The following is a 26,065-nucleotide window of genomic DNA, read 5'->3' as shown; positions in this document are numbered from 1 at the left end:
GGGAGCCTGGCTACATTGTCTCCTCCCCTCGCCCCACCCGCTAGGCGCTGAGGACAGCGGAAGCTGCAGCTGCAGCAGCAGCAGCAAGGGGAGGAGGTGGGGAAGGAACCGACGGGAGGAGCCGGACGCTGGTGAGCTCGGCTCGGGGGCTGGGTCTCCTTCGGCCGGGCAAGGAAGCGGACGGAGGCAAGGATTTCCTCGTCTGGGGAAAGGGGGGCGGTGCTGCTGCGTCGCTGCTCTGCTCTCCTGGCTCCGACCTGCTGCAGCAAGTGGATGGCAGCCCGGGCAACAAAAGGAGCGGCGCCGCCTCCGGTCTCTCGTCCCCCCGGGCACCGGGTCAGTCGATGCAAGGGCGATTGGTTCCCCGCTCCTCCTCCTGGTGCGGGACTTGGTCTCCCTTGCATGTGTGAGCGTGCGTTGAGGGGTAGTAGGGCGAGGAGCGCTTCCTAGGGGGGGGGGGATCGCCCAGCGTGGATCTGTAGGGAATCGGGACACGGTTTTATTTGTGGGGTGGGGATTTGCCCGTCCCACCCCACTCCACTAGCAGCAGCCAGTTTTCCGGGCTTGGGTGCACATTGGAGTAAGAAAACAAGCCCGTGGGACGCGCGTCCGAGCCGGTGGCAGAGTGGCTTCCCAGCGTCAGGGAGGAGGGAGGAGAGAAAGGCATGCTGAGCAAATGTGCACAACGACGAGGAAACCCTACGGAGCCCTCGCTTGTTTGTAGGAAGAGGGCCAGAGGGTGTGATTTCAAGACGGGCTTGAGCCCCGGTACCTATTTGCTTTGTGGGTAATCCCACCAAGACCCTGAATTGGCATCTTGGGGTCTGTTTGTTTGTGGGAGGCGCACGAAAGATGCCCGCTGCGTAGGAAGGTGGTAGTTTGCAGCTTGTCTTCCCTAACCTGGTGCCTCCAGATGTTTTAGAGCACAGCTCCAAGAAACCTTCACCATTGGCTATCGTGACTGGGGCTGATGGGAGTTGCAGCCTCTGGAGGGCACCAGGTCAGGGAAGGTTGACCCAGCAGTTATTACCTCCCTGTATCACTTTAAAACCCCTGATAAGAAAAGGGGCTAATCCAAGATAGTTTAAGTAGTGTGTGCTTTTTATTTTAAATGGTATTTTAACTGCTTAAAGGTAAGTTAGTAGTTGGGGGGGCGGGGGGAGGAGCTGCAAGCCTAGTCAAAAGCTACAGCTAACTTCCAACCCATGAGTTTCCAAATGCTAGGCCACATATTTTTAAATGACTTCTAGATGCCTGCACTCGTTTTATGGCTTTGGGGGAAGCTGTGGGGTGCTCTCGACGTTCATTTAGAACAGGGGTTCGGTCTCCAGCGCTTTCAAGGGCCTTCTGCTTCAGAATTTGGATGTGCAAAATTCCAAATCTTGACTGTGATGAGCCAGTTAGGATCAGATGCAGTCTTTCTCTTGCTTTTGTGTTACCATGATAACTGTATCCACTCTCTGCATTGTCAGCTTGGTGAATTAAAAGGCACATCAGAAATGGGAAGTGCAGTACTTTCAAAATGTTAGTTACACATCGGAGGGTGGTTGTCGTTATTTTTGCCCTGAATTCCACTTGAGAGCCCAGCCAAGGTTGGATCCTGTGAACTCTCCAGCCTGCCTTATGCAATAGCAGGTATCAAAATAGTTGCGGTAGAGCTTGTGGGAAGCTGCATGCAACAAGTCAACACACTTCTGACAAAAGCCCCCACTTCCCATGTAGATGGACTTTTGTATCAAGCTGATTGGGATACATGTGCATATTCCCCTGGCCTTCATTAACCTTTAAGGGACCAAATACCTCATTGTGAAAAGTCTAGGGGGTAATTTCTCTTACAGCTTCCATACAGAGAATTCAGAGGTTTTAGAAATAGACTCTTCCTCTGGAGACCATGTTGTTGTCTGAATCAGGAGGGTAGGATTCAGTGGCTAGAAAGATAACATTTTCTTACCATGTTTTCTCTTTTTCTATTATTACAGCTCTGTTTAGTTTGACATCTGAAAGCTGGGCGATTTGACTCCAAGGTGAGCAGAAACCTACTCTTCCTGTGGTGGAAGTTACCCGTAGTGAACATAATTATCTTTCTAGCATAATTGCAGCCCACCTTCCTATCTGTAGCCTGTGTGGGTTATTCAGGAGCTGGTAGCCTATACAGTGGTACCTCGTACCGTCCCCCTTGCTAATGCTTTGGGTTATGCGCTCCGCTAACCCGGAAGTAGGTCTCCTTGTTGTGAACTTTGCCCCGGGATGCGAGCAGAAGTTGTGCTCTGGTAGCATGCGTGCAGCAGGAGGCACCATTAGCAAAAGCACGCCTCATGTTACAAGCGGTTTCCGGTTATGAACGGACCTCCAGAACCAATTAAGTTAGTAACCGGAGGTACCACTGGAGCTTCCCCTTGCAAGCATGTACTGTGAATTAAATCCTCAATATTCTAAATAAATCTAAATTCGCATTCAGGTGCACTGAATTGTGTGACTTCATTCCAGCAAGAGCTTAAAATACGGTCTTGATATTAGAGAGAAAAAGTTAATAAGTATGCATTCAAGGGCATGGAAGTTTTGAAACGTTCTTAAAAGATGCTCATATCTTGTATGTTAAAGGTAAAGGTACCCCTGTCCGTACGGGCCAGTCTTGACAGACTCTAGGGTTGTACGCTCATCTCGCTCTAGAGGCCAGGAGCCAGCGCTGTCCGCAGACACTTCCGGGTCACGTGGCCAGTGTGACGAAGCTGCTCTGGCGAACCGGCACCAGAGCAGCACACGGAAACGCCGTTTACCTTCCCGCTATAAAGCGGTACCTATTTATCTACTTGCACTTGGGGGTGCTTTCAAACTGCTAGGTGGGCAGGAGCTGGGACCGAACGACGGGAGCTCACCCCGCCGCGGGGATTCGAACCGCCGACCATGCGACTGGCAAGTCCTAGGCACTGAGGTTTTACCCACAGCGCCACCCGCGTCCCGTATCTTGTATGTTAGTAGTGTTATATTCCAGAGGTGTGCATAGACCCCAAGATTTGCCTTGTATTTGTTCATCCTGAAAAATCAAATATGCTTCTGAGTTGTCCGTGCACTCTCCACTTCAATCTGTAATTTGGGTTCCGAACTCTGTATAAAATGAAGCTCTGTGTTCCCTATTCACTAGAATATAACTTTGCCCCATTTTGGCCAAAGTGAAGTAAATTTTCAGGTACAGGAGCACTTCTAGAGTGGACTAAGCCTTCCAAATTGCAGACAAGTAGGTCTGAGGCTTTTTGTGCAGGAAGTAAAAGGGATTCACTTTTTCCCATAATCCATTATGGGGTGGAGAAGTGGGGCTTATCTCTTGCTCTCTCTTGAAATAATGGATTTGTGGGTAAACTTTGCATATTTTTTCCTGTACATTTTTTTTTAAGTCTGTGGCTTCACACATTTTTCTTTCTTTCTTTCTGGTGATTGCTTGTGCCCTGCGGCAGGCCTTACATTGTGAGGCTGCTGAGAACGGTGCCTGTGGAGTCCTGAAGAGTTCTGGGTGTGTGTTTTGCTGAATAAAAGCAACTTAGGAATAATACACACACACACACACACAAAAAAAAAAAAAAAAAAAAACTGCACCAGCCAATCCTTTTTTAACAAAGCAAGAAACAAAAAAGCAATTCAGAATTCATCAGCATTCTACAGGGGAAATTGTAGGACAACCTCACTTTTTGCAAAGCCCATGGAGCTAGAGAAATACAGAGATATAGGAAAAGATAGAGCTATATAGGGTGGAAAAGCCGAGTGACATGAGGCTTTTGGGGAGCCTTGATCTGGCTTGGGGTTTATTGACATTGTGCTTCAACTTGGGAGGGGAATTTATCTCATGATCTGGGCCCCCACTTGAAGCCAGTGTACACCTCTATTGTTTGCCTGGTTATACATTAGACAACTCATGTCTAGTGGGAAGCCTCAGATGAAATGGTTATATATGTGCCTTATGCAGGATTTAGTTCTTGACACACATTGGGACACACTGGGGGGGGGGGGGATGTGGTTTTATTCATGTATATGCTGAATCCTGCCTTATATGCATGGGTTGGAGAGTTGTATGGGCTTTTCAATAGCTACTACCATGTGTCCAGAACCTTGTTTATCTCACTGGTAGGGCAAACCTCTTGGGTTAGTATGTTAATAGGTTAATAGTTGCAGTTGTTCTTAACTTAAAAGCAAAGCAAAACTAGGAAAACCTAAGGAGTTAAAATGTTTAACCAGAATAAGCAGAAGCAAAAAGAGAAGTGGAATGGAATCTCAATGTACATTGTTGTTGTTATTTTTAAATCTACTGTGATATTATGCTTATACTTTGTTTTTACATATGTAAATGGTTTCCCTAAATTTCAGTTTCATTTTCAGTTTGAATATTTTTTTTCTTGAAAGTCCTGCGTTTTAAAATAAAAAAATATTGCTTTACCTTCTACGCTTTTCAAATGAGCCCTTCCTAGCACTTGAAACAAAAGTGCAATTTAATGGGTTTAAATGATCCACTATCCTATGAAATATACCATCAAACGTGTTAGATGCTGCCTTTTGGAATGAAGAGATGTTTGCTCTTCCTGTTATATAAAACCACCACTAACTCCACCCTGCAAGTATTAACAGCAGTTTAGTAAAGATGAGCAATTTAGTCAAGATGACAATTGTCAGCAGATCTTGCATGCTTTATAGTTTTGACTGGTTTGCATCCCTTCATTTTCTGTGTGTGGGCAGGGCAGATCCCAGACTATTGACCCTCGTACCTTCTTACTGGGAGGGAGTTTCATATCAAAATTGTTTATTCCCTCACCCATCCTCTTCTTTCTTTTCTGTTTGCTTCGCCTTACCTGCATTCATAGATGTAGCACAGCCTGTATTATGTTTGATTTCTTTTGATTTGTATAAAATATTTTAATGTCGTGCTCAAAGTGATGTATGGAAGAGGGGTCCCCCCCCAATATTTGATCTGTATGCTTGGAAATGTAAACAGCTTGTTCTCACGTCTCATCAGGACGGATAAGCAGCCGTGGGAAGGTGTGCTGAAACTGAGAGACAATTTGCTCACATATGTGTGCTGCAGCTGTGCTGTTAAGGTCCCAGAGCTACTGTTTTTACTATATAGTTCATTTGAAGCATAGCTGAATCATGGCCTGAATTGTGCACAGTTCTGGGAGGGGCATTTTGGCTACGTTAATCACAGTACATACCTATGCACGTTTACACAGAAGTCAGCCTCTGTGTGTTCAGTGGGGCTTACTCCGAGGTCAGCATGCATAGGATTGCAACCTTAAAACTGTAGGGTTGGAACCAGGGAAACACATAGGGAAGGGGGCTGTGGAAGATGACTTTCTTACCCATACCAGTTTTGGGGGGTTGCTCTAAGCAGCCCCTGCTACAGACCATTCAGCAGGACCCCTCTGGGGTAGCATTCCAGTATGGGAGGCTGAGGTGATCCCTGAAAATTGCCTGGAGGCACTTTTGGTGAGTAGAGTGGAAGCTGCCTCTGATTAGGTTTTGGGGGTCCCCCCTTTAGCCCTCCTGTATCACAACGCCATCCTCTTCAGTAGCATCCCCTGAACCCCAGGGGAGATATTTTTTGAGAACAAGGGGAATGCTCGGAAAGGAGATGGGGAGTCGATTTTCTTTGGCTCTAACCCAAGATTATTTACTTACTAAATTTATATCCTGCCCTTCCTCCCAAAAGAAGCCCAAGGAGGCAAACACACAAATGATAAAACTGTTAAAATCATCTAGAATATTAATGAGCTGTTCTCTCTTCCTCCTATCCCTCCCTCCTTTCTTTCCTCTTTTTGCCTCTTCTTCTCACGTCTACCATTTTGTCTAGTTCTTCACTTTAATTTCCTTTGTCCATGATCTGGAAAGAGAGCTGGTTCAAACAGTGAAGCCACTAGTCTGCTTGGGTGATGCTGGAAGGTTTGACCGAAGGGAAGCTTAAAGCTTGTTTATTTCTCCACCCCTCTTTGTGTGGGGAGACCCTCTGAACTCTAGTGTTGGAATACTGCCTAACGTCCTCCTGGTTTTTATCCTGCAGCGCCATGTCCACTGGGAGGTTCCGAACAAAGAAAAAAACACCTCCGGTTGACAATTCTCCCGATAATCTTCCTCTGAGAAGTTCAGGGAGACAGGTACCTTTCATCAATTTCATTCACAGGGTTGCAAGCAGGGTTGTGCATTATCTACTTAGGAAATGAAGAGTATTGCAGTCCTATGCATATTAGTCTGCAGTGTCCTGTTGATTTCACAGCCAGGCAGTGATCTTACTTACAAGTTGATGTGCATGACATTTCAGCCTGCTGAGTTTTTCCAAGCAAAATCGGTGCTCATCTTTGGCGTAATGTAACGGGCTGTTGTTTTGGACTCTTCCTTGTTTTGGACTGTTCCCTGTTCTGTGTGCGAAGCTAGTTATGACACTTCCTTGGTTTTTATTTTTTCTGTATTTCCATGTGAATGCAAGTTGCATGGAATATTGCTATCTTTTTGACAGATTTCCCCCCATCCCCGGGTCTAGATTTATTTTGTACTGGAATACCTTTCTATCACAGATTGGAAATCCATGCCTCTCCAGAAGCTCAAGTTTCCATCAGTCCCAGCCAGCATGGCCTGTCGCTCAGAATTATGGGAGTTGTAGTTCAGCAACATCTGGAGGGCCAAAGGTTCCCCATCCTTCTTCTGTAGGAAACACAATCAGTGTAACTGTCCTCCATCACTATTGCAAGAGAAAGCCTCACCAATAAAGACTGCTGAATATATCATAAATCTGTTGTGACCTTTTCATTCACACAGTTGTGTTATTTTAGGTGAGGAGGAAAGCTGCAGAGGCAGCTGAGGATGATGAAGATGCCTCAGAGAAGAAGTACAGAAAATGCGAAAAGGCAGGATGTACAGCAACATGTCCCGTTTGCTTTGCCAGTGCTGCTGAAAGGTTTGGGCTCCTCTGTCTTCCCCCTTCACAGTCCCAAGGTTTCAGGAAGTGACCTTCAGCTTGATAGATTTCATTTCTGGTTTGTCTGAGTGAATTCTTAGGACTATTATTAATGGAGGGAAGTGGATGTATGCTCCTAGGTAAAAGGTAAAGGTACCCCTGCCCGTACGGGCCAGTCTTGCCAGACTCTGGGGTTGTGCGCCCATCTCACTTAAGAGGCCAGGGGCCAGCGCTGTCCGGAGACACTTCCGGGTCACGTGGCCAGCGTGACATCGCTGCTCTGGCGAGCCAGAGCTGCACACGGAAACGCCGTTTACCTTCCCGCTAGTAAGCGGTCCCTATTTATCTACTTGCACCCGGGGGTGCTTTCGAACTGCTAGGTTGGCAGGCGCTGGGACCGAGCAACGGGAGCGCACCCCGCCGCGGGGATTTGAACCGCCGACCTTTCGATCGGCAAGCCCTAGGCGCTGAGGCTTTTACCCACAGCGCCACCCGCGTCCCTATGCTCCTAGGGGAAGGTGCAATAAAAGCAGCTTTAAAAGTAGTTAGAAACCAACCTAACAAAAAATCCCAGATATATATTTTAAAGCGCACACAAAAGATACAAAAGAGGCAGAGACCCGTTCATCCTGCTGGGAAGTCTTGTTGGAACATTTTCCAACAAAATATAAACCTGCATTTTTCTTCAGGATTATATTTTTAAACAAGTAGAAGGTGCTTCATAGTGTACCTGAAGGAGTGTCTCCACCCATCATTCAGCCCAGACACTGAGGTCCAGCTCTGAGGGTGTTCTGGCGGTTCCCTCACTGCGAGATGTGAGGTAACAGGGAACCAGGGAGAGGATCTTCTTGGTGGTGGCGCCTGCCCTGTGGAACGCCCTCCCATCAGATGTCAAGGAAATCAAGGAAACATCTATCTGACTTTTAGTAGATATCTGAAGGCAGCCCTGTTTAGGGAAGTTTTTAATGTTTGCTGTTTTATTCTGTTTATAATATGTTGGGAGTCACATCATCATCATCATCATCATCATCATTATTATTATCATCATCATCATTATAGACTGCTAACGTGTAGCAATCTAAAGTATTTTCAAATTGCAGGACAAAGCATATCCTTTCAATAAATGTAGTATTTTCTGATTTCTTCTGTTTTAGGTGTGCTAAAAATGGCTACACATCAAGATGGTATCACCTCTCCTGTGGGGAACATTTCTGTAATGAATGTTTTGATCATTACTACCGAAGGTATTCTTTCTCTTGTTTGAAGTAATTGCATTTTTTAAGGGGTGGGGACAGGATGCAACCGAAAGTGTGTTAATGCAATGGCAAAGCATTTTAATCTTGATATGGTTAAAGAAATAAGATATGGAAGGTAATATACATAATTGCTGTGTTTTGCTACCCATTGTGATTTAATTTTGAAATGAGGCTGAAAACAACAGTGCTGCATTTATAATGGCTATAAATTGCAGGGGTTTGAATTTATCAAGAAATGTCAATAATGTCTGGGGGATTGATACCTGCACAATAACCTAACAGCTTCCTTTTCAAAGCAACTCTGGGCAAAGGCAATGCTTTAAAAGGCGGAGATGGGGGTACGACTGTATTGGCTGTTTGTAGGAAGCTGGACCAGCTAAATATCTACACTCTCAGGATGACTTTAATAGGCCTTTCTGTCTGTTGTGAACTGCTGAACATTTTGACAAAATGCTCTCAGCTAGAAAATACACAAAGCAACATCAGTAGACTGGGCAAATAGGCTGTCTGTTAAAGCCAGGGTGCAAAGGGAGACCAAGTTTTGATGGAGGGAGGGAAGCTATTCCAACAGTGAAGCCATTGTATAGATTTGGGTATCCATAATAAGGACACCTAATTTATCAGATTAAACAAAATAAAAATCATGCACAATATTGCCTTGAAGTTGAGCTTTGCAACTTCTGTGCTTGCTTAGGAAACCAAATACTGTGGCCAGGAGCATGTTGTCTTAATACCTATTTCTTTCTCTAGGCATTCCATGTTTGGGATGAACTGTCTATTAAAGTATACCAAACCATGCGTAGGCGATTCCTTCCCTCTACTTAACATTTCCTTTGTCCCTCCTTTTAGTCATAAAGATGGCTACGAAAAATACACTGCCTGGAAAAGGATTTGGACCAGTAATGGAAAAAGTGAACCCAGCCCTAAAGCTTTTATGGCTGATCAGCAGCTCCCTTACTGGGTGAGGGCTTTATTTATGATGACTTAACACTGTGAAAGTAGTCCATGTTCATTTTTTATTTCCCTTCGCAGTAAGTGTGTTTGAAGGAAGCGTTAAGCAATGGATTTGATTATTGTTATTATTGTTTCAACCTTGGGGTTGAAAGTGAAAATAATATGAAGGAAGCATACAATATTTGGCGGCAGGCCACGCCTTGTGCATGCAGAATGTAAAGTGGTACCTCGGGTTACATACGCTTCAGGTTACAGACACTTCAGGTTACAGACTCCCCTAATCCAAAAACAGTACCTCAGGTTAAGAACTTTGCTTTAGGATGAGAACAGAAATCACGTGGCAGCAGCACAGTGGGAGGCCCCATTAGCTAAAGTGGTGCTTCAGGTTAAGAACAGTTTCAGCTTAAGAACAGACCTCCGGAACAAATTAAGTACTTAACCTGAGGTACCACTGCACCAGGTTCAAACCCTGGCATCTCCAGATGATTCTGAGAAAATCATCTGTGTGAAATTCTGGAAAGTTGCTACCAGGAGCCGACACTGAGCTAGCACATGAAAGAAACAAACCATACCTGGTTTAGCATTATGCCTAAACCAGGGATTTTCACTTATTTCACTCCAAACAGACCACAGAGATAAGCAAAGGTTTCTTCTGGCTTACTGATTGTGATATGTTTGGAGCAAAGTGACCTCTAGTCTGGATGTAACTTTAAGCCAGAGATTGTGGTTCATTTCTCCCCAATACTGGTAGGATGGACTGAAGCAGTCATGATCAGGTATAGATGAAGAAGTATAGGTTATATGCTGATAATTAGAAAAGAAGGGGTTTTTGATTGGTTGTAGAGCTTACAGAACTTCAAAATGATTATCCTTCTTTCCTGAGATGGGAGTGGATCATGGGGTTCCAAGAGCAGTTAGGATTTCAGTTAGGGCAGTTGGAAGCTGCAGGCTGAAGAGAAATAGAGAATCAGAAAGGTGAGGGAAGGAGCACAGTACTTGCTTAATAACCTATATGACTGTAAGATCTGTGCCTTGCAGTTTAGGGAGGAAAGGCTTTCATAAATTTGAAAGGCAACGTATTGTCTACAGGCTGATCATCCCAACAGTTAGCTTTTCACTTCCTGCTGGATAATAATAATAATAATAATAATAATAATAATAATAATAATAATAATTTTTTATTTATACCCCTGAGCCAAGGCCGGGCTCAGAGCGGCTTACAAGCAATAATAAAAACAAGATGAATGATTACAACTTAAAAACAAAAATAAAATACAACATTAAAATAATGGAACATTAAAATATTAAAATGTAGCCTCATCGCAGGAGAAGGAAAAGAAAGAAAGAGGAGGGAAAAAAAGAGAGAGAGAGAGAGAGAGAGAGAGAGAGGGAGGGAGGGAATCAAATTGGCTCCAAGCCAAAGGCCAGGCGGAACAACTCTGTCTTACAGGCCCTGCGGAAAGAAATCAGATCCTGCAGGGCCCTGGTCTCATGAGGCAGAGCGTTCCACCAGGCCGGAGCCAGAGTTGAAAAGGCCCTGGCTCTGGTTGAAGCCAATCTAACTTCTTTAGGGCCTGGGACCACTAGGGTGTTATTATTTATGGACCTTGAGGCTCTCCGTGGGGCATACCAGGAGAGGCGGTCCCGTAGGTACGAGGGTCCTAGGCCGTGAAGGGCTTTAAAGGTCAAATGCAGCACCTTAAATCTGACCCTGTACTCCACCGGGAGCCAGTGCAGCTTGAAAAGCACTGGGTGAATATGCTCCCATGGCAGAGACCCCGTGAGGAGCCTCGCTGCAGCATTCTGTACCCGCTGGAGTTTCTGGGACAGCTTCAAGGGCAGCCCCGCATAGAGCGAATTACAGTAGTCAAGCCTGGAGATGACCGTCGAATGGATCACTGTGGCCAGGTCGGGGCGGGAAAGGTAAGGGACCAACTGCTTGATGCGGCGAAGGTGGAAAAATGTCGCCTTGGCTGTTGCTGTAACTTGCGCCTCCATGGAAAGGGAGGCATCAAGGATTACACCCAAACTCTTAATGGAAGGCAATGGCACTAATTGGGCCCCCACAAGAGAAGGGAGTTGGTCCCTCATCCCCATGCCATCCTGACCTAGCCATAGGACCTCTGTCTTCGAAGGATTTAGTTTCAATCGGCTCCCACGAAACCATCCAGCCACAGCTTCCAAGCATCTGGTCAGTGTGTTCGGGGCCGAGTCAGTGTGGCCATCCATCAGCAGATAGAGCTGAGTGTCATCAGCATATTGGTGACAGCCCAGCCCATAGCTCCGGATAATCTGGGCAAGGGGGCGCATAAAGATGTTTAAAAGCATTGGGGAGAGAATTGCGCCCTGCGGCACTCCACACACCAAGGAGTGGCGCAACGACATTTCCCTCCCTAATGCCACCCTCTGTCCCCGACCAGAGATAAAAGAGCACAACCAGTTATGGGCTATGCCCTGTATCCCTACGTCTGCAAGGCGGTGGTCCAGAAGATCATGATCGACCATGTCAAAGGCTGCTGACAAATCTAAAAGGATCAGCAGTCCTGACTCGCCTCGATCCAGTTGTCTACGGAGATCATCTGTTATGGCAGATCATGGATGAGCTGCCATGCAGTCTGCACCCTTTTGGGGGAATCAATTGATTCTGATTTACCTCTCCTGAGAAAGGAAGGGTAGGTCAGCTCAAAATGCACACTCATACGAAGTTGATGGGGAAAATGTAGGCACAGCTTGCATGTCTGCTGCTTAAGGAAGTCTTCCTGAAATTTTGAGAGACCTGTCTTTAATCTTATTAGTGTGCATTTATTTCTGGATGAACCGAGCAACTTCGTCATTTTATCTCTAGGTTCAGTGTACAAAGCCAGAGTGTGGGAAATGGCGGCAGCTGACAAAGGAAATCCAGCTTACCTCGCAAATAGCCAAAACATACCGCTGCGGCATGAAACTGAACAATTCCACCAAGGTACCTTCAACCCTCAAATGTACTGAAAATGCCGGTTGGTTTGGTCGTTTCTAGAGGCTGACGGGAGCCCCAGGCTTAAAACAATTGTGCAGTGTTTGTTTGGAGACACCCTTATACTACTGCAATACACACAAGGATTTACATGCATTTAAAACTCTGTGAGGGTGGCACCAGAAAACTGGCAGGTGGGTGGAAAAGCTTGACACCTTCTTCCCTGGCCACCTTTCCACTCTACCCCTTCCCAAAGGTGCCTTTCTCTTGGGATTTTTAAAACATACCATTGAGTGGAATTTGTAGTTTGGCCCTAAGTGCCATGGCTTTTATGAATAGAAGTCATGCCATTTCTTCAGTGTTCCTCTTACATGCAAGTCAGAGGAGCTATCCTGTTGTCTGAAAGTGTTGTATTTGTTTCAGGTGGAAGGCCCAGACCATTGCTCCATGCCTGAGGATCTGGTAAGCAATGTTTTAGGAAAGTCCTGCATGTGGTATCAGAATGAATTGTAACTGTGAGGAACACAGTGGTGCAGGCTTAGTAGTAAATACTGTTTGGGTAACATTCTGACTTTGGAACTGGAGACTTTAAGAAAGAGCCTAGCTGTTGCTTAAGGAAAAGGCCAAAGACATCTCAAGCTATTCAGCTTATTAGTAGGGTGTTTGTGTGACTAGAATTATTGTACTATGTTTAAACTGTGAGGAGCACCTGTATGTTATTTCTTTTTTTAAAAGGGCAAAACAGAAAAGTTCTACCTTGATAGTTGCCCTTGCAAAATCTCAACTCTCAGACCTACTGCTGTTTTGTTAGATTGTTAGCTGCTTTGAGACTCCTTAGGGTAGTGATAAAGCGGGATATCAAATCCAAACTCCTCTTCTTCTACTGCTGTTTTGATAGTGCAAATCACCTCAAAGCGATGGATGGTTGAGAGCCACATCACCTAGTCCCATATTAGACTTCTGACCAATTAGAGTAAGCTACATTGCTATGGGAAAGGCATTTCCATATAGAAGCTTCCCTACACTCCTGGTAGAGCAGTCAGAAATGGCCTGTGTCTCTTAAGTGTCATTGGGACTGAGAGATAATATGATAACAAAAGCTTTAATTCTTCTTCCTGACTCTTTCCTCCACTCCTTCGTAGAGAGTTGCTGAAGTTTCAGATCACTGGTGGTATTCAATGCTCATCCTTCCACCTTTGCTGAAGGACAGTGTGGCTGCTCCTTTGCTGTCTGCATACTACCCAGACTGTGTGGGCATGAGCCCCTCTTGTACCAGTACTCACCGGTTGGTTGGTGAATCCAATGCAATAAAAATGGAGCACTTAAAGTCTCCACCCACTATAGCTGGTAAGCTCTGAGTACTTTTCTGCCTTCTTCTAGTGACAGCCTTATTTTCCATGGTACGAGAGTACTTTTTCTATATTAACGTGAATTAGAATGTCTTGTCTTCTCAAGAATGAAACTAACCATCAACCATGTATACTTTGTAATATTTATGTTGTTTATATTTGTGAGCATGTAGTATAAGCATATTCTTCCTGTAAGCAACACTTTGGTGCATATGCTCGAGGTCCACTAAGGCGTTTGGGGCAGAGAGGAGATCTGTAAGCACCATAAATAATTGTTGTAAGCAGAAGCCACAGTTCTTATACCCATCCTAGTATATGTTGCAGGCACCTGTAATAGAGTTCACATTTGTTTACATGCCCTAGAGCTTTGTGCCTTTTTATTAAGCTACCATGGCGGCTCACAGAGATGCTACATGCAGCTCATTCCGTGTTGTATGTTGCCTTCCAGGGATGAACAAGTACTTCCAGCCTTTCTACCAGCCCAACGAATGTGGTAAAGCACTGTGTGTGAGACCAGATGTAATGGAACTAGATGAACTCTATGAGTTTCCAGAATATTCACGAGACCCCACCATGTATCTAGCTCTGAGAAACCTCATTTTGGCTCTGTGGTACACAAACTGCAAAGTAAGCATGGCTGAATATTCGCCCCCAAAAGATTATCATCTCACTTTAAAAATATATCAACCTAAACTTCCCTTGTCCTGGTTTCCTTCTCCCACTTGCTCCATAGACAAGGCCTTCTCAGTCATTATGGTTTTTGCTTTTCCATGGGGGAGGACCCCCCCCCAACCCATCCCATTTCAGTCCTGCTGGCCCTGCAGCAATTGGGATTTTTTAGAGCAGGGATGGGGAACCTGTGGCTCTCCAGATGTTGGACATCTGTCTGTCCAAGCCAGTATGGCCCAATGGTCAGTGATGATGGGAGTGGTAGTCCGGCAACATCTGGTGGGCCACAGGTTCCTCATCCCTGCTCCAGAAGTCCTGCTGCAGTGGGAGGGTGGAACTCTGCTCATGGTAAGACAAAAGGTTGCAGTGACTGACCAGACCGTGCCTTTGGAGCAGATGAAAGAAAACATCACAATAAACCCTCCATCTGCTGAGGAAAACAAGGCTTCATGGTGAGGCCTGTGTTCCTTTCGTCCCTCCTTAAATACGCCTTCACAATGTGATCCAGATTCCCAGGTGTGCAGATGGGGCTTTTCCATACAAAGCTGCCCTGCTTCATGCTTTTCAGTACGCAGGTACATGACTGGAAGTTTACTTGGATGGTTGTCACTTTGTTGATCTGGGAGATGTACATTAGCTGTTGAGCTTCACCATCTGAAGGACAGTTTGCTATCTTGTTCCAGCAGCAGTCAAATTCTTGCCTCTCCTCCTTTCCCCCAACCCTTCAATGCACAGGAAGCCCTAACCCCTCAGAAATGTACGCATCACATCATTGTTCGAGGCCTTGTGCGCATTCGCTGTGTGCGGGAGACGGAGCGAATACTTCATTTTATGACCAGGAAAGGTCTGATTAACACAGGGGTCTTGTCAGTTAATCCTGACCAACCTCTTCTGCCCAAAGACTACCATAATGTAAGTATTTTAAAATACAGAGTACTAATAAACTGGTTCTAGGAGATTCTGATGGGACAAGGAGGGTGAAGGGAGAAAGGATTCCTTTTAAGGGTAAAAGGTGAAAGAGGGGTTGGCCTTCTAGGACCTCTTGGTCAGTGTCAAAACTCTTCTTCAGGGGCTCATGGCTTCTCAAGAACTGTCAAAATCGGCACAGACAAAATCGTCTGTCGTTCAGCTCAGGCTAGGATACTTTCTCTTCACTGTCCTCATTTTGGGTTGATATTGTAGCACTTGCTCAGCTTCTTCTAATGAAACCCTTCAGCAGGAACAGAATTTTATCCGAACAATGTTTCAAATTGTTCTGAGACTTACTTAGAAAAAACAGTCTTGCTAGTCTCAAAAGAATGCTAGCATCACTAGTTTACTTTTCTTCTTCATTTAAGAAATCTGTCATTGTGGTTGGGGCTGGTCCTGCTGGATTAGCAGCTGCAAGACAGCTTCAGAACTTTGGAATTAAGGTGAGACTTTTTCAAATAAAGTATAGCATTTCAACATTTCTGTCTCCCCTTCTGGCATATCTACACTTTGCTGCTGCTACCTGAGTAAGAAAAAGATAGGGCCTGTTCTCAGAGTCCAGATATCCTGGGAAAGTGTCTTAATTTGTTTCAAGGCTGAGCTTGAAATAATTATGAGGCTAGGGTTTGTTGCATGATTTGTTGCAGCTTATACAGTATTTGGGCATGGAGAATGGTAGGCATAGCTTGTCTGCTCACAGTATCCACCTTTTAAGGAGGAACTTAATGTCTTCACTTGGTAGACGGATTTTCTGCCTCTGAGATTTAGGATTCACCAATTAAAAACTTGGTGAACTCCTAGCATAATGTTCTATTATTGATTGACCACCTTGGCATTATTTGGTTAACTGTGGATTTTTGTTTCATAGCAGTGTGTTCCTTACCACCACCGCTGCTCCTTTTGTATGTTGCAGGTTCTTGTGCTAGAAGCAAAGGACAGAATTGGGGGCCGCGTGTGGGACGATAAGACTTTCAAAGGGATCACTGTGGGAAAAGGGCCACAGATAGTGAACGGCTGTGTCAACAATCCAGTAGCGCTAATGTGTGAGCAAGTGGGTTTGCATTTTTATTCATGAAAACATTGTCCTTCTGAAGCTTAATATACACTGATCCTTGTAAACTTAACTTTCTTGTTAGAGAGGTTTTTCAGGCAGCTCAGAATCCACATCCCACTCTAGCTACAGGTGTATTGGGTCACTTTGGGAAAGTAACTGTTCTTCAGCTTTGTTTTACTGTGTGTGAAAGAGATAGATTAAAGGTCTAATTGTAGGGTTGTAAAGAGGAATGAGGTAATGAAAGGTGTTACCGTCCTTAGGAGCAGGAAGTTCTACAAATAACATTTGAAAACTTTGCTAAGTGTTTCAATCAGGCTTTCTGTTCATACATTTTTCTTCTTCTCTCACATGATACTTTGATTTAAGTAATACAATGAATTACCTCCATATTTAGGGAAGCTAGCAATTTGCTGTAAAGAACAGAATAATAGTCTTTTCAAGTGCTAGTCCACTTACTACTTAGAATGGTGATTCTTCAGAGTTGATACTTACTATAATAAATGAAATAATTCTGATTCCTATAATATAAAACCCTCACTGAAGATGTTTAGCTTTTATTGGTTGGTGGGTGTTGACATCAATGAAAATTGCGGTCCTTTGGGAGGGATAGAAATTTAACAAATAAACCATAAAAATTAAGGTTTGCGTCCCATGACAGTAACTGATTATCTACTTCCCCCACGTTCAAAATCCCTGTCTTTTTAAAGCTGGGCATTAAAATGCATAAAATTGGAGAGAAGTGTGATCTGATCCAGGAAGGTGGAAGAATAACTGACCCTACTATAGACAAGCGCATGGACTTCCATTTCAATTCTATCCTTGATGTTGTAGCAGACTGGAGAAAAGACAAAAATCAGCATCAGGATATTCCTCTTGGAGGTAAGTAGAAACAATGAAGAGCCACACGGCACATAGTGCAATGGATATAAAGGAGCACCTGTAGAAGTCGTCTCAGGTATTTGTGCCAGCTCAGCTTTCAGTTCTTGTATTTTGTTGCATTTGAATGACCTTTGACAGAAGATTGTGGGCTGCTCAGAGCAATTTCATTAGGCCCAGGGGGCAAACAGGATTTCCTGGGCCTAGTACCCTGTATGTCGCTATTGGCAATGACTGTTCTTCTGTTACTAATATGAACAGTTATTTTTAATACATGGAAATGATTTAATAAGCATTTATTTAACAGATTTTTAACCTGCCTTTCTGAGTTCCTGCCCTCACAAGGCGTTTTGCAGCAATTGCAAATAGTTCAAATACCATAATTATATAACAGATAATTATGCAGTAAGTTTAGAACATTTATGTAACATTAACAGACAACAGCAGCGACTCAAATGGGGGAAATAGCTTTACGTCCTTTTTGAACAATATCTCCCTGAAGAACAATAGCCAAGTGACAGCAGTAGATGTAGTGACATCATAAAGTGAATAAATTACTTGGAATACATTTTCCTCAGTCCCTGTTTTATTAATATGCAAACTAATTGACATTTTTAAAACTACAACCAACCAACCAACTTGGATTTCTTTAACCAAGTGACAGTCCCAGAAGAGATTATCCCAAATTGCACACAATTAGCAACATGCAGGAATTATTTCTGAGTATAGAATCTGGGAGAGTTGTCCTGAGCCCTGAAAATAAAGTGTCTTGCTGTGGCCTAGCAGTGGTGAAGTTAATAGGCTGGTTTGCAGTCACTTTAAACCATAGTTGTGAATGAATGTGCAATGTGCTGGTGCACAGAATGAAAATCATTGCTGCTTAGCATTATTCCTGCTGCTGCGGCTGCTGCATTGCTGGCAGCTAATTTGACCAAGCATTTTGTCCAGATACTTGTGGTTTCTCTCTCTCTAAACAAACAATGAACTGTAACCAAGGTTTGTCCTCTACTTACCATTTAGGTTTTGTTGAGGAGGAAACAAACCATGAGCCTAGGTTCAGATGCTAATGTTAAGCCAAACCATGGCTTAGCTTCCAGCAGTTCAGCTGAAACAGGGGAGGAATGAAGCAGTCATGTTTTTGCTCCGTGCCCCATCACCCTTTAAATCACAGTGATGTGCAAACCAGGCCAGTGTATGAGTATGTTTGCTGGTAGCCCACATGTCTGTGAGAAAAGTGCTGCCCGACAATTAAGGAAGGACAAGGACTTTAAAGTGCTATCAGTTTCAGTGGAAAATACGTTAAGCATGCATTCAACTCTATTTTGAAATAGTTGTCACTTAAAAGTGTGGAACTTCATGCCCATAATATTTATATTTTGACGGGAGCAGCGGGAACTATTCTGGTAGAGCTTCATTTTAAAATTTAACAAGAACACTTAAAAGTAGGGTGAACTTGTAAGGAAAAAATGATTATTTATTGATAATGATTGGATATATTATTTGCAGATAAAATCCAGGAGATCTATAAAGTTTTTATTCAGGAATCTGGTATTCAGTTCAGTGATCTCGAGGAAAAAGTCCTTCAGTTCCATGTCAGTAACCTTGAATACGCCTGTGGCAGCAACCTCCATGAGGTGAGCATGGGATGGACTTGTGCGACACTTAGGTGTTGAGTGTTCAAACTGTTCAGTGAAAAGATTACTGTTCTCCTTACAGGTTTCTGCACGCTCCTGGGATCACAATGAATTTTTTGCTCAGTTTGCTGGAGATCACACGCTCTTAAACTCGGGATACTCAACAATAATTGAAAAAATGGCTGAAGGCCTGGACATTCGGTTAAAGGTTCCAGTAAGTAACCAAAAATGGACGAGGAGCCAGTTTGCTTTGATGTTCCTTGGAGTAGTTCATCTTCCTAGTGTTTGGCTTGGTTCTCTTTGTGTTGGAACATACAGATGGTACTTAACCACTTGAATTTTCCAAAGTTATTTCCAGTGGTGTCTCATTTATTAATCTGCTTTGGAACATATGAATGTTTCTTCTTATTGCTTATGCCTTCACTCTAGAACATTTTCCACATTCAGCATACTCAGTGTGTATTACAATATATCTATTGGATTTTTTATCTCAGGGAGTCAGAGAGAGATTTGCCAAAGATGACTGTATGAACTAGGTAGGATTTAGAATGCAGGAGCAAAACTTTAGAATCCATAATGCATAAAAGCAATGGAGTGAGTTTCAGCAATGGGGTGCTCAGATTTCCACCAGTACATAAAAATCTCTAGTGGAACATTGCTTGCATCATTCTCCTGATTGATCCTTCACATAATGCATTTACTCATGAGCAGTTAGCATAACACTCCTTCCCCCATGTCTTTCATTGAGAACTCTTCTGCTATGAAGCTTGCGCTAATGTCTTAGTGTTATGGATGATATTCAACATTGTGCAGGTGAAATTGCCCTTCCTGTTCTTCCACATGCACCCCCATCTCCTCATCTGCTCCAAAGGGTCCATCTTCAGAGCTGATTTGAGGAAAGCGCAGGGGCTATAGGTGGAAGGAGAGGCAGTCCTTTTGTATAAGCAGAAGTCTGTTCCACTTGTAGATGAGGCACCACCATAGACAAATACAGTGGTACCTCGGGTTAAGAACTTAATTCGTTGTGAAGGTCTGCTCTTAACCTGAGGTACCACTTTAGCTAATGGGGCCTCCCACTGCCACCACACCGCTGCCATGCAATTTATCTTCTCATCCTGAAGCAAAGTTCTTAACCTGAGGTACTATTTCTGGGTTAGCAGATTCTGTAACCTGAAGCGTCTGTAACCCGAGGTACCACTGTATGTCTTTCACAACTCTGAATCCCCTTCTTCTTGTCAGGTTCGCAGTATAGACTATACGGGGGAAGAAGTCCAAGTGACTGCAACCGATGGAACTCTCTGGAAAGCACAAAAGGTGACGTGTCTCATCTTTCTCAACTTCTGCTATATATTTTCAAACATCACAGTAAACATCTTGTTCAAAGTGTTGTGTACAACTGGCTTTTTAAAGACTTGATGCCTCATGTTAAGGGGTAGCTTTCGCTGCAGCAGCTAAACAAGGGGTGCAACTGAAGTGAGTTTCTCAACTTATTAAGCAGGACAGAGCTATTTATTGTGTTTCAGATGCCATATCACCAGCATACCTGCTTCCCGCATCCTTACAGCTGTAATGTGAATTCTTGACACATCTTTACATTTGTGCTAAGGAGCCGGTTGTGGGCTGAGTGCTGGGCAGGTGGTGAAAAGTGTGGGACAAAGTATCAAGTTGTCTTAAAAGCATGAAACTGAGGTTTTTAGTACCTACCTGGTGCCAAACCTTCCCAACCTGCCTGTGTTATGTTGAGCTACTTCAACTGTAGTATAATTAGGACTACTTTTCTCCCACCAGGTTTTAGTTGCTGTACCTCTGACTATTCTTCAAAAAGGCGCCATTCTGTTTAACCCAGCCTTGTCAGAGAGAAAAATGAAAGCTATCAATAGTTTGGGAGCTGGAGTCATTGAGAAGGTAAGAGTGCAACTTTTATATGACGATGTGAAGAGCAGTATGAGTGGCATTTGGTTTGTACCCTATCAGATTTGCTTTCCATAATCGGATCTGCTCAGAAATAACGAGATGACAAAGCATGGGTACATAGCAGTCCTTCATAAATTGAAATAAATAATCTTCAGGGTTTGTGATGGGTAACCAAAGTCTGCCTGTCCACCAGCTCTTGCAAAACAGATTAAAATTATGCCCCATTAAAACTGAAAATTTCCTCCATTTTGCCAATTTGAATCTCGGGTCTTCCATCACCCAACTCCTCATAGAAAGAAATGCAACTTAATTTTGTTTCCTGTGATTTGCACAGACTATCTTGACCAGAGTCTACCTACTATTAGTTTACAACAATCAGTAATAGCCCAATCCTATTTATGTGCAATTGCAATTATATCCTACTAGGTTCGCTGAGGCCTACTTCCAAGTAAGCATGCATAGAATTTCAGCCCAAATCAACAATGAGGTCATTCTTGTCTTTTTTCCTCTAGATTGCACTACAGTTTCCATATAGATTCTGGGACAGCAAGATTCAAGGAGCTGATTACTTTGGCCATGTTCCACCTAGTTCCAGCAAACGTGGACTCTTCAGTGTTTTCTATGACATGGATCCACAGGTACACATTACCTGAAGACTTAACACTGACCCTAATTGTTCTTCAAATAAGGAAACATGATGAGCTTTAAAATCACTTCTCTTCCCCTACCACCCTAGGAATTCGCCACCATTTCATAGTGTGATTAGTTTAAGATATATTTCTGGCAACTTTATCATTTTTTAAAAAAACAATTGCTCATTACAAGACAGAAGCTTTGAAAAGTGATGAGATACACTCAGTCAAGGAGAAACCTAAAAGGTGCCAGGAATCTTTCTTGTTCTATGGGTTGGCTAACATTAGTTTCAGAGAGGCTGTTAGAGAGTCATTTAGCAGAACTACAGTAGATAAAATGTAAGTGTCCATGTTTGTGTCTTGTTCTCAGCGTAAATGCAGTGTTCTAATGTCTGTTGTTACGGGTGATGCTGTGGCAACTATGAAGAACTTAGATGACAAGCAAGTGCTGCAACAATGCATGATTGTGCTCCGTGAGCTGTTTAAGGAACAGGTAGGTCTTGTTTTTATTGACTCAAGCATAGATGAGACACCAGTTTCAAGTCTTTCACACTTAACTGAATTTATTAATAGTTGTAAATGGCTCTGATATTTGCATTATATGTATATATTTATTAACTAATATAATGTATAATAATTATAGTATATAACAGATAGCAACAAAAAGAGATTAATGATGCAACTAAGCGTATTATCAAACTAAGTCATAGGAGTAAAGCAACTGAAAAAGACTTTGTAAATGACTGTACTTGGTATACGACTAACATTGGATATTGCTCTAAATGTCATAAATCTGGATTTATGTATTCTAAATAAGAAATAAATATTAAATAATAAAGATTATTAATAATATGGCACCATTAAGATAGTTAAAAGGAGTATGAAGATAAATGAAAATATAAGAAAAGACAAATTTTGGATAAATATTATGCTAAAATTAAGCTTTTAAGGTTTGGGTAAAACTATCTAAAATTAGGGACACAATATTGGAAATTATAATATAAGAATTGAAACAAGGTGATAAATTGCTGGGTAAAGTTCGAAAAACTTAGAACGCAGGAACGAGAGATGTGAGGAAGTCCAAAGAAGTGAAGAAAATGTGGATATTGAAAAAATTATATGTTATTTTGTTTGCTTTTTTGTTGTATTGAGAAAACCTTTAATAAAAAATTTTAAAAAAAGAAATAAATATTAAATAGGATGAAAGAAATGAAACAGCAGCTTGCCAAATTATTCCTATTTTTAATAGTTTGCCTGGGAACCATGTTTGTTGTGGCTTCCATACATGAAAACATTCTGCATCAGACCACTGGTGCATATAGAAGCAGTTTTAGAATAGAATCACAGATTTGGAAGGGACCCTGAGGGTCATCTAGTCCAACCCCCTGCAATTCAGGAATCTTTTGCCCAACATGAGGCTCAAACATGTGCCTGAGTTTAAGATTCTAATGAACTGAGGTTTCAGATAGGAGTTTTTCCCAGTCTCTGGAGAAGCCAGGAATTGAACTTAGGACCTGTTGCATGCAAATTCATGACACAGGACTCTACACGAGGATCTACAAAACTGACTACTTAAAAAAGGAGAGACAACTGCCCTGACATGTTTCACTTGGTTAGGCCCCCTAACCAACACTTTAATTCTCTAGCTGTTTATAATGGGACTTTCCATTGACTTTAACAGAACAACTTCAGAGCATGTGACCAGTCACTTAGAGCACCTGTGTGTGTTGACCTGGTGAATATATGTGTTCACAGATGGGTTGTATGCATTTCATAAGTAATTATTTGCCTATTGTTGTAATCCAGGAAGTGCCAGACCCAGTCAAGTACTTCGTTACACGATGGAACAAAGATCCTTGGATCCAAATGGCGTATAGTTTTGTGAAGACAGGGGGCAGCGGTGAAGCTTATGACATCCTAGCAGAAGACATACAAGGAAAAATATTTTTTGCTGGAGAGGTGAGATCTTGATTATGTACACTAAAAAAATTGAATTCAAATTCTTCTAAAATAAGATACAAGCTAGAATAGGATGGAATGTATTCAGGGGTATGTTCAACTTAGGTTCTATTCAGAATAGACCCATTGAAATTACGTAATTAGCCTAAATTAACCATGCTTACTTCAATGGATCTACACTGAGTAGGACTAGCACTGGCTACAATCCAGTCTCTGAGGAAGCATTGCAGAAAACCAGTAAAATCCAGTTGCTAGTGTGCTAATCAGACTTCAGATCCTTTAAGAATATAAACAGCTGTTAGGCTGGTTGTTCAGTCATCTGAGTAGCAGCAACTCTTCAGAAAAAAACAACCCCTATGTAGGGGATTATACCTAGGACTAATATTACACACACACACACACACAGCGCCATTTCAATCTCACTTCAGGCCTTGCTTGTGGGGTTGAAACTGGTTTTGTTGTGCTGCTGAAGACATTCACCATGATATTCCTGTTGATTCTCCTGGAACTCTGAGGCACAGGATACTACATACAGTGGTAGTATGTGACTGGGCAAAATAATAATCTCTGCTATGAAAATTCCTCAACATGGAATAAAACACCCATTGTGCCTTGTGATTTATTTTTAAGATATAGATACGTAGACTACTTCATATATATCATTGGTAGAATAGATATTGACATTTCCTGTGTGGGTTTATACCAGGCTTCAACCTCGGCCTTCCAGATGTTTTTGGCCTACAACTCCCATGATCCCTAGCTAGTAGGACCAGTAATCAGGGATGATGGGAATTGTAGTCTCAAAACATCTGGTGGGCTAAGGGTGAGGAAGCCTGGTTTATACATATTATGTGTCTGATGAGTGTAGTTCTATTTTCATATAAGAATTCCTCACATTATGTTTCTCTTTTTAAATAGGCCACAAACAGACATTTCCCACAGACAGTTACTGGAGCTTACTTGAGCGGTGTTCGAGAAGCAAGCAAAATAGCAGCATCTTGAATACTACACTACTGTTTACAGATTTTCTTTTAACAACTTCCTCAAATTCAAAATTCAAGTTTCAGGGTTCCTATTATTGCTCAAGTGGTGCTTAATTCTTTGGTACCTAAAGAGACAATCCTTTTTTCTTCCACTTTTTTCATCTTTTCCATGATGTTGATGTTTTATCAGCACAGCATGCTAAAGGAACTGTTATTTAAAAACACTACCAGCAGATATTCAAGCTCATTAACCTCTGAACTTCATTTTTGTGACCTATTTGAGATAGATGATTTATATTGTCAAAGGGTGAAATGTGTCAAAGGGTAAACATGTGCTGCAAGGACTGTTAAATAACCCACGTTTTCAGATAGTGGGTCAACAAGATGGCAGGTGACTCCAATCAAGATTTGAAAAATGTATTCTTTTTAAACTAAATTGTTGGAAGTGTACACAATCATTGGGCTTGCTGGTGTGTTTTTTTAATGAAAGAAGATATATAAAACCAACCCTAACCATTACTTACCCAGAGGAAATGTCACAAAAGCATCTCTTAATGTGTATACTAGGATGAGGGCTTAGTATTTGCTGATCATGTAGATGGACCAGAAAAAAATGTTTGTTTTGTGGCCATTTCCTTTTTGTGTGCAGTGAAATTTCTAAATCATAGCAGCTGTGTAGGTGCAGTCATTTATATAATTGTGAAAGCATGTTGAAGGTCACATAGTTGAGCAAGCCGTTCAACTTTCTTGCTTAAAAATGAGGTCAAATGATTACTTTTTATGAAGGGTTAAAATTATGTAGCCTCATTTTAATGGGAGAGATTTAAGTAGACTCTGAAATCAGTGAGACTTGAAAATACTTAATGAGGCTGGGTTGTACCCATAGTTGTGAAAAATTACCTAGAAGAAAAAGATGATTTAACTAAATAATTCACTTTTAAGTAGTTGAAGATACTAATGTATACACATAGTTCATTCATCAGCTACCTTTTGCTTTTCATTATGAAAAAATAATAGTGGGAATTTCAATATGGAAGCATGGGCAGTTTTACTTTCTAAAGAAAGCCTCAGAAAATGTGTGATTACTATTCCTGTGTGTTTTGCTATAATGATAATATATGGCCCTGAATATCTTACTTTGTAACATCATATTGAGAAAGATTGAAAAGTTATGCTGTTAGGAAATCATCAAGCTTTTCTTATAGTTGAACTGCTATTATTTCACTAAGTTGCTTAATAGGAAGTATAACTCTGAGAGCTTATAGTAAGAAATGTAAAGAATGAAAATGGAATGCTGATTTCCCCCCCATCATTTACTCTTCTTTTCAAAAACTGAAAACGTGTGAATACCTAGCTAAAATAAGCCAATTGGCCCATATCTAAAACTAATTTTGTTGGTGCATCTAGCTATTGTCTGAAGTGCAATTTTTATTTAAAAATGGAAACTTGTGCTTGGGAATAGTTGAAGGCGTGAGTTTGAGCAGAGATATTAGTCATGACTGTAAGGATTTTGTAGTAATCAGCATTAAGACAAGATGAAGAGTCATACTGTAAATGTGAAACCATTTACTGTATAAAGTACCTGTAAATTATTACATTACAGAAGTGTTTAAACAGCAGGACCTGTTGTCCATAAAAAGAAAAAGCTTAGTTAAGATATGGAAACTACTTTTTTTTTACATTTATTTAAAAATGTCAGAGTTGGTGGGTTCACTTTGAACAATTGATCCCAAAGAATTAAAAAATAATCATGTGAAGCTTATTTTTTAAGCATGGTCATTTTCTATTGTGTATATACAACTTATGCCTTGTACATCTAGGGGGAAAAATCTCCTTGCTGTGGAGCATGATGTTCAAAGTGACTTATTGGTAATGTAATAAACTGGAAAATGCTAAGTCAGTTGTGTTGCTAATTTCTAATCAAATAGTAAA

General features: G+C 42.2%; 1 protein-coding gene across 2 annotated transcripts; it reads left to right on the top strand.

Annotated features, from left to right (window-relative positions):
- Nucleotides 1-44: 44 nt before the first annotated feature.
- On the top strand, nucleotides 45-26,029 carry KDM1B (lysine demethylase 1B). 2 transcript variants are annotated; one of them, XM_083746924.1, is made up of 22 exons: nucleotides 45-336; nucleotides 1,980-2,024; nucleotides 6,041-6,134; nucleotides 6,807-6,931; nucleotides 8,086-8,175; nucleotides 9,037-9,148; nucleotides 11,987-12,103; nucleotides 12,518-12,556; nucleotides 13,237-13,441; nucleotides 13,892-14,070; nucleotides 14,848-15,024; nucleotides 15,450-15,524; nucleotides 15,995-16,132; nucleotides 16,843-17,014; nucleotides 18,518-18,645; nucleotides 18,728-18,859; nucleotides 19,885-19,959; nucleotides 20,434-20,550; nucleotides 21,072-21,197; nucleotides 21,562-21,684; nucleotides 22,998-23,150; nucleotides 24,069-26,029. In XM_083746924.1, exons 3-22 carry the CDS (start codon nucleotides 6,045-6,047, stop codon nucleotides 24,150-24,152), a joined length of 2,457 nt encoding a protein of 818 aa, XP_083603050.1. In that variant the 5' UTR covers nucleotides 45-336; nucleotides 1,980-2,024; nucleotides 6,041-6,044; the 3' UTR covers nucleotides 24,153-26,029. The 2 variants fall into 2 exon arrangements, with proteins under 2 accessions (XP_083603050.1, XP_083603051.1); XM_083746925.1 differs by having other exon boundaries at nucleotides 85-379.
- Nucleotides 26,030-26,065: the final 36 nt, after the last annotated feature.

The sequence above is a fragment of the Podarcis gaigeae genome, assembly GCF_964106915.1.
Source record: "Podarcis gaigeae genome assembly, chromosome: 7".
NCBI lineage: Eukaryota > Metazoa > Chordata > Lepidosauria > Squamata > Lacertidae > Podarcis > Podarcis gaigeae.
This window is presented reverse-complemented; position numbering and strand designations above follow the sequence as displayed.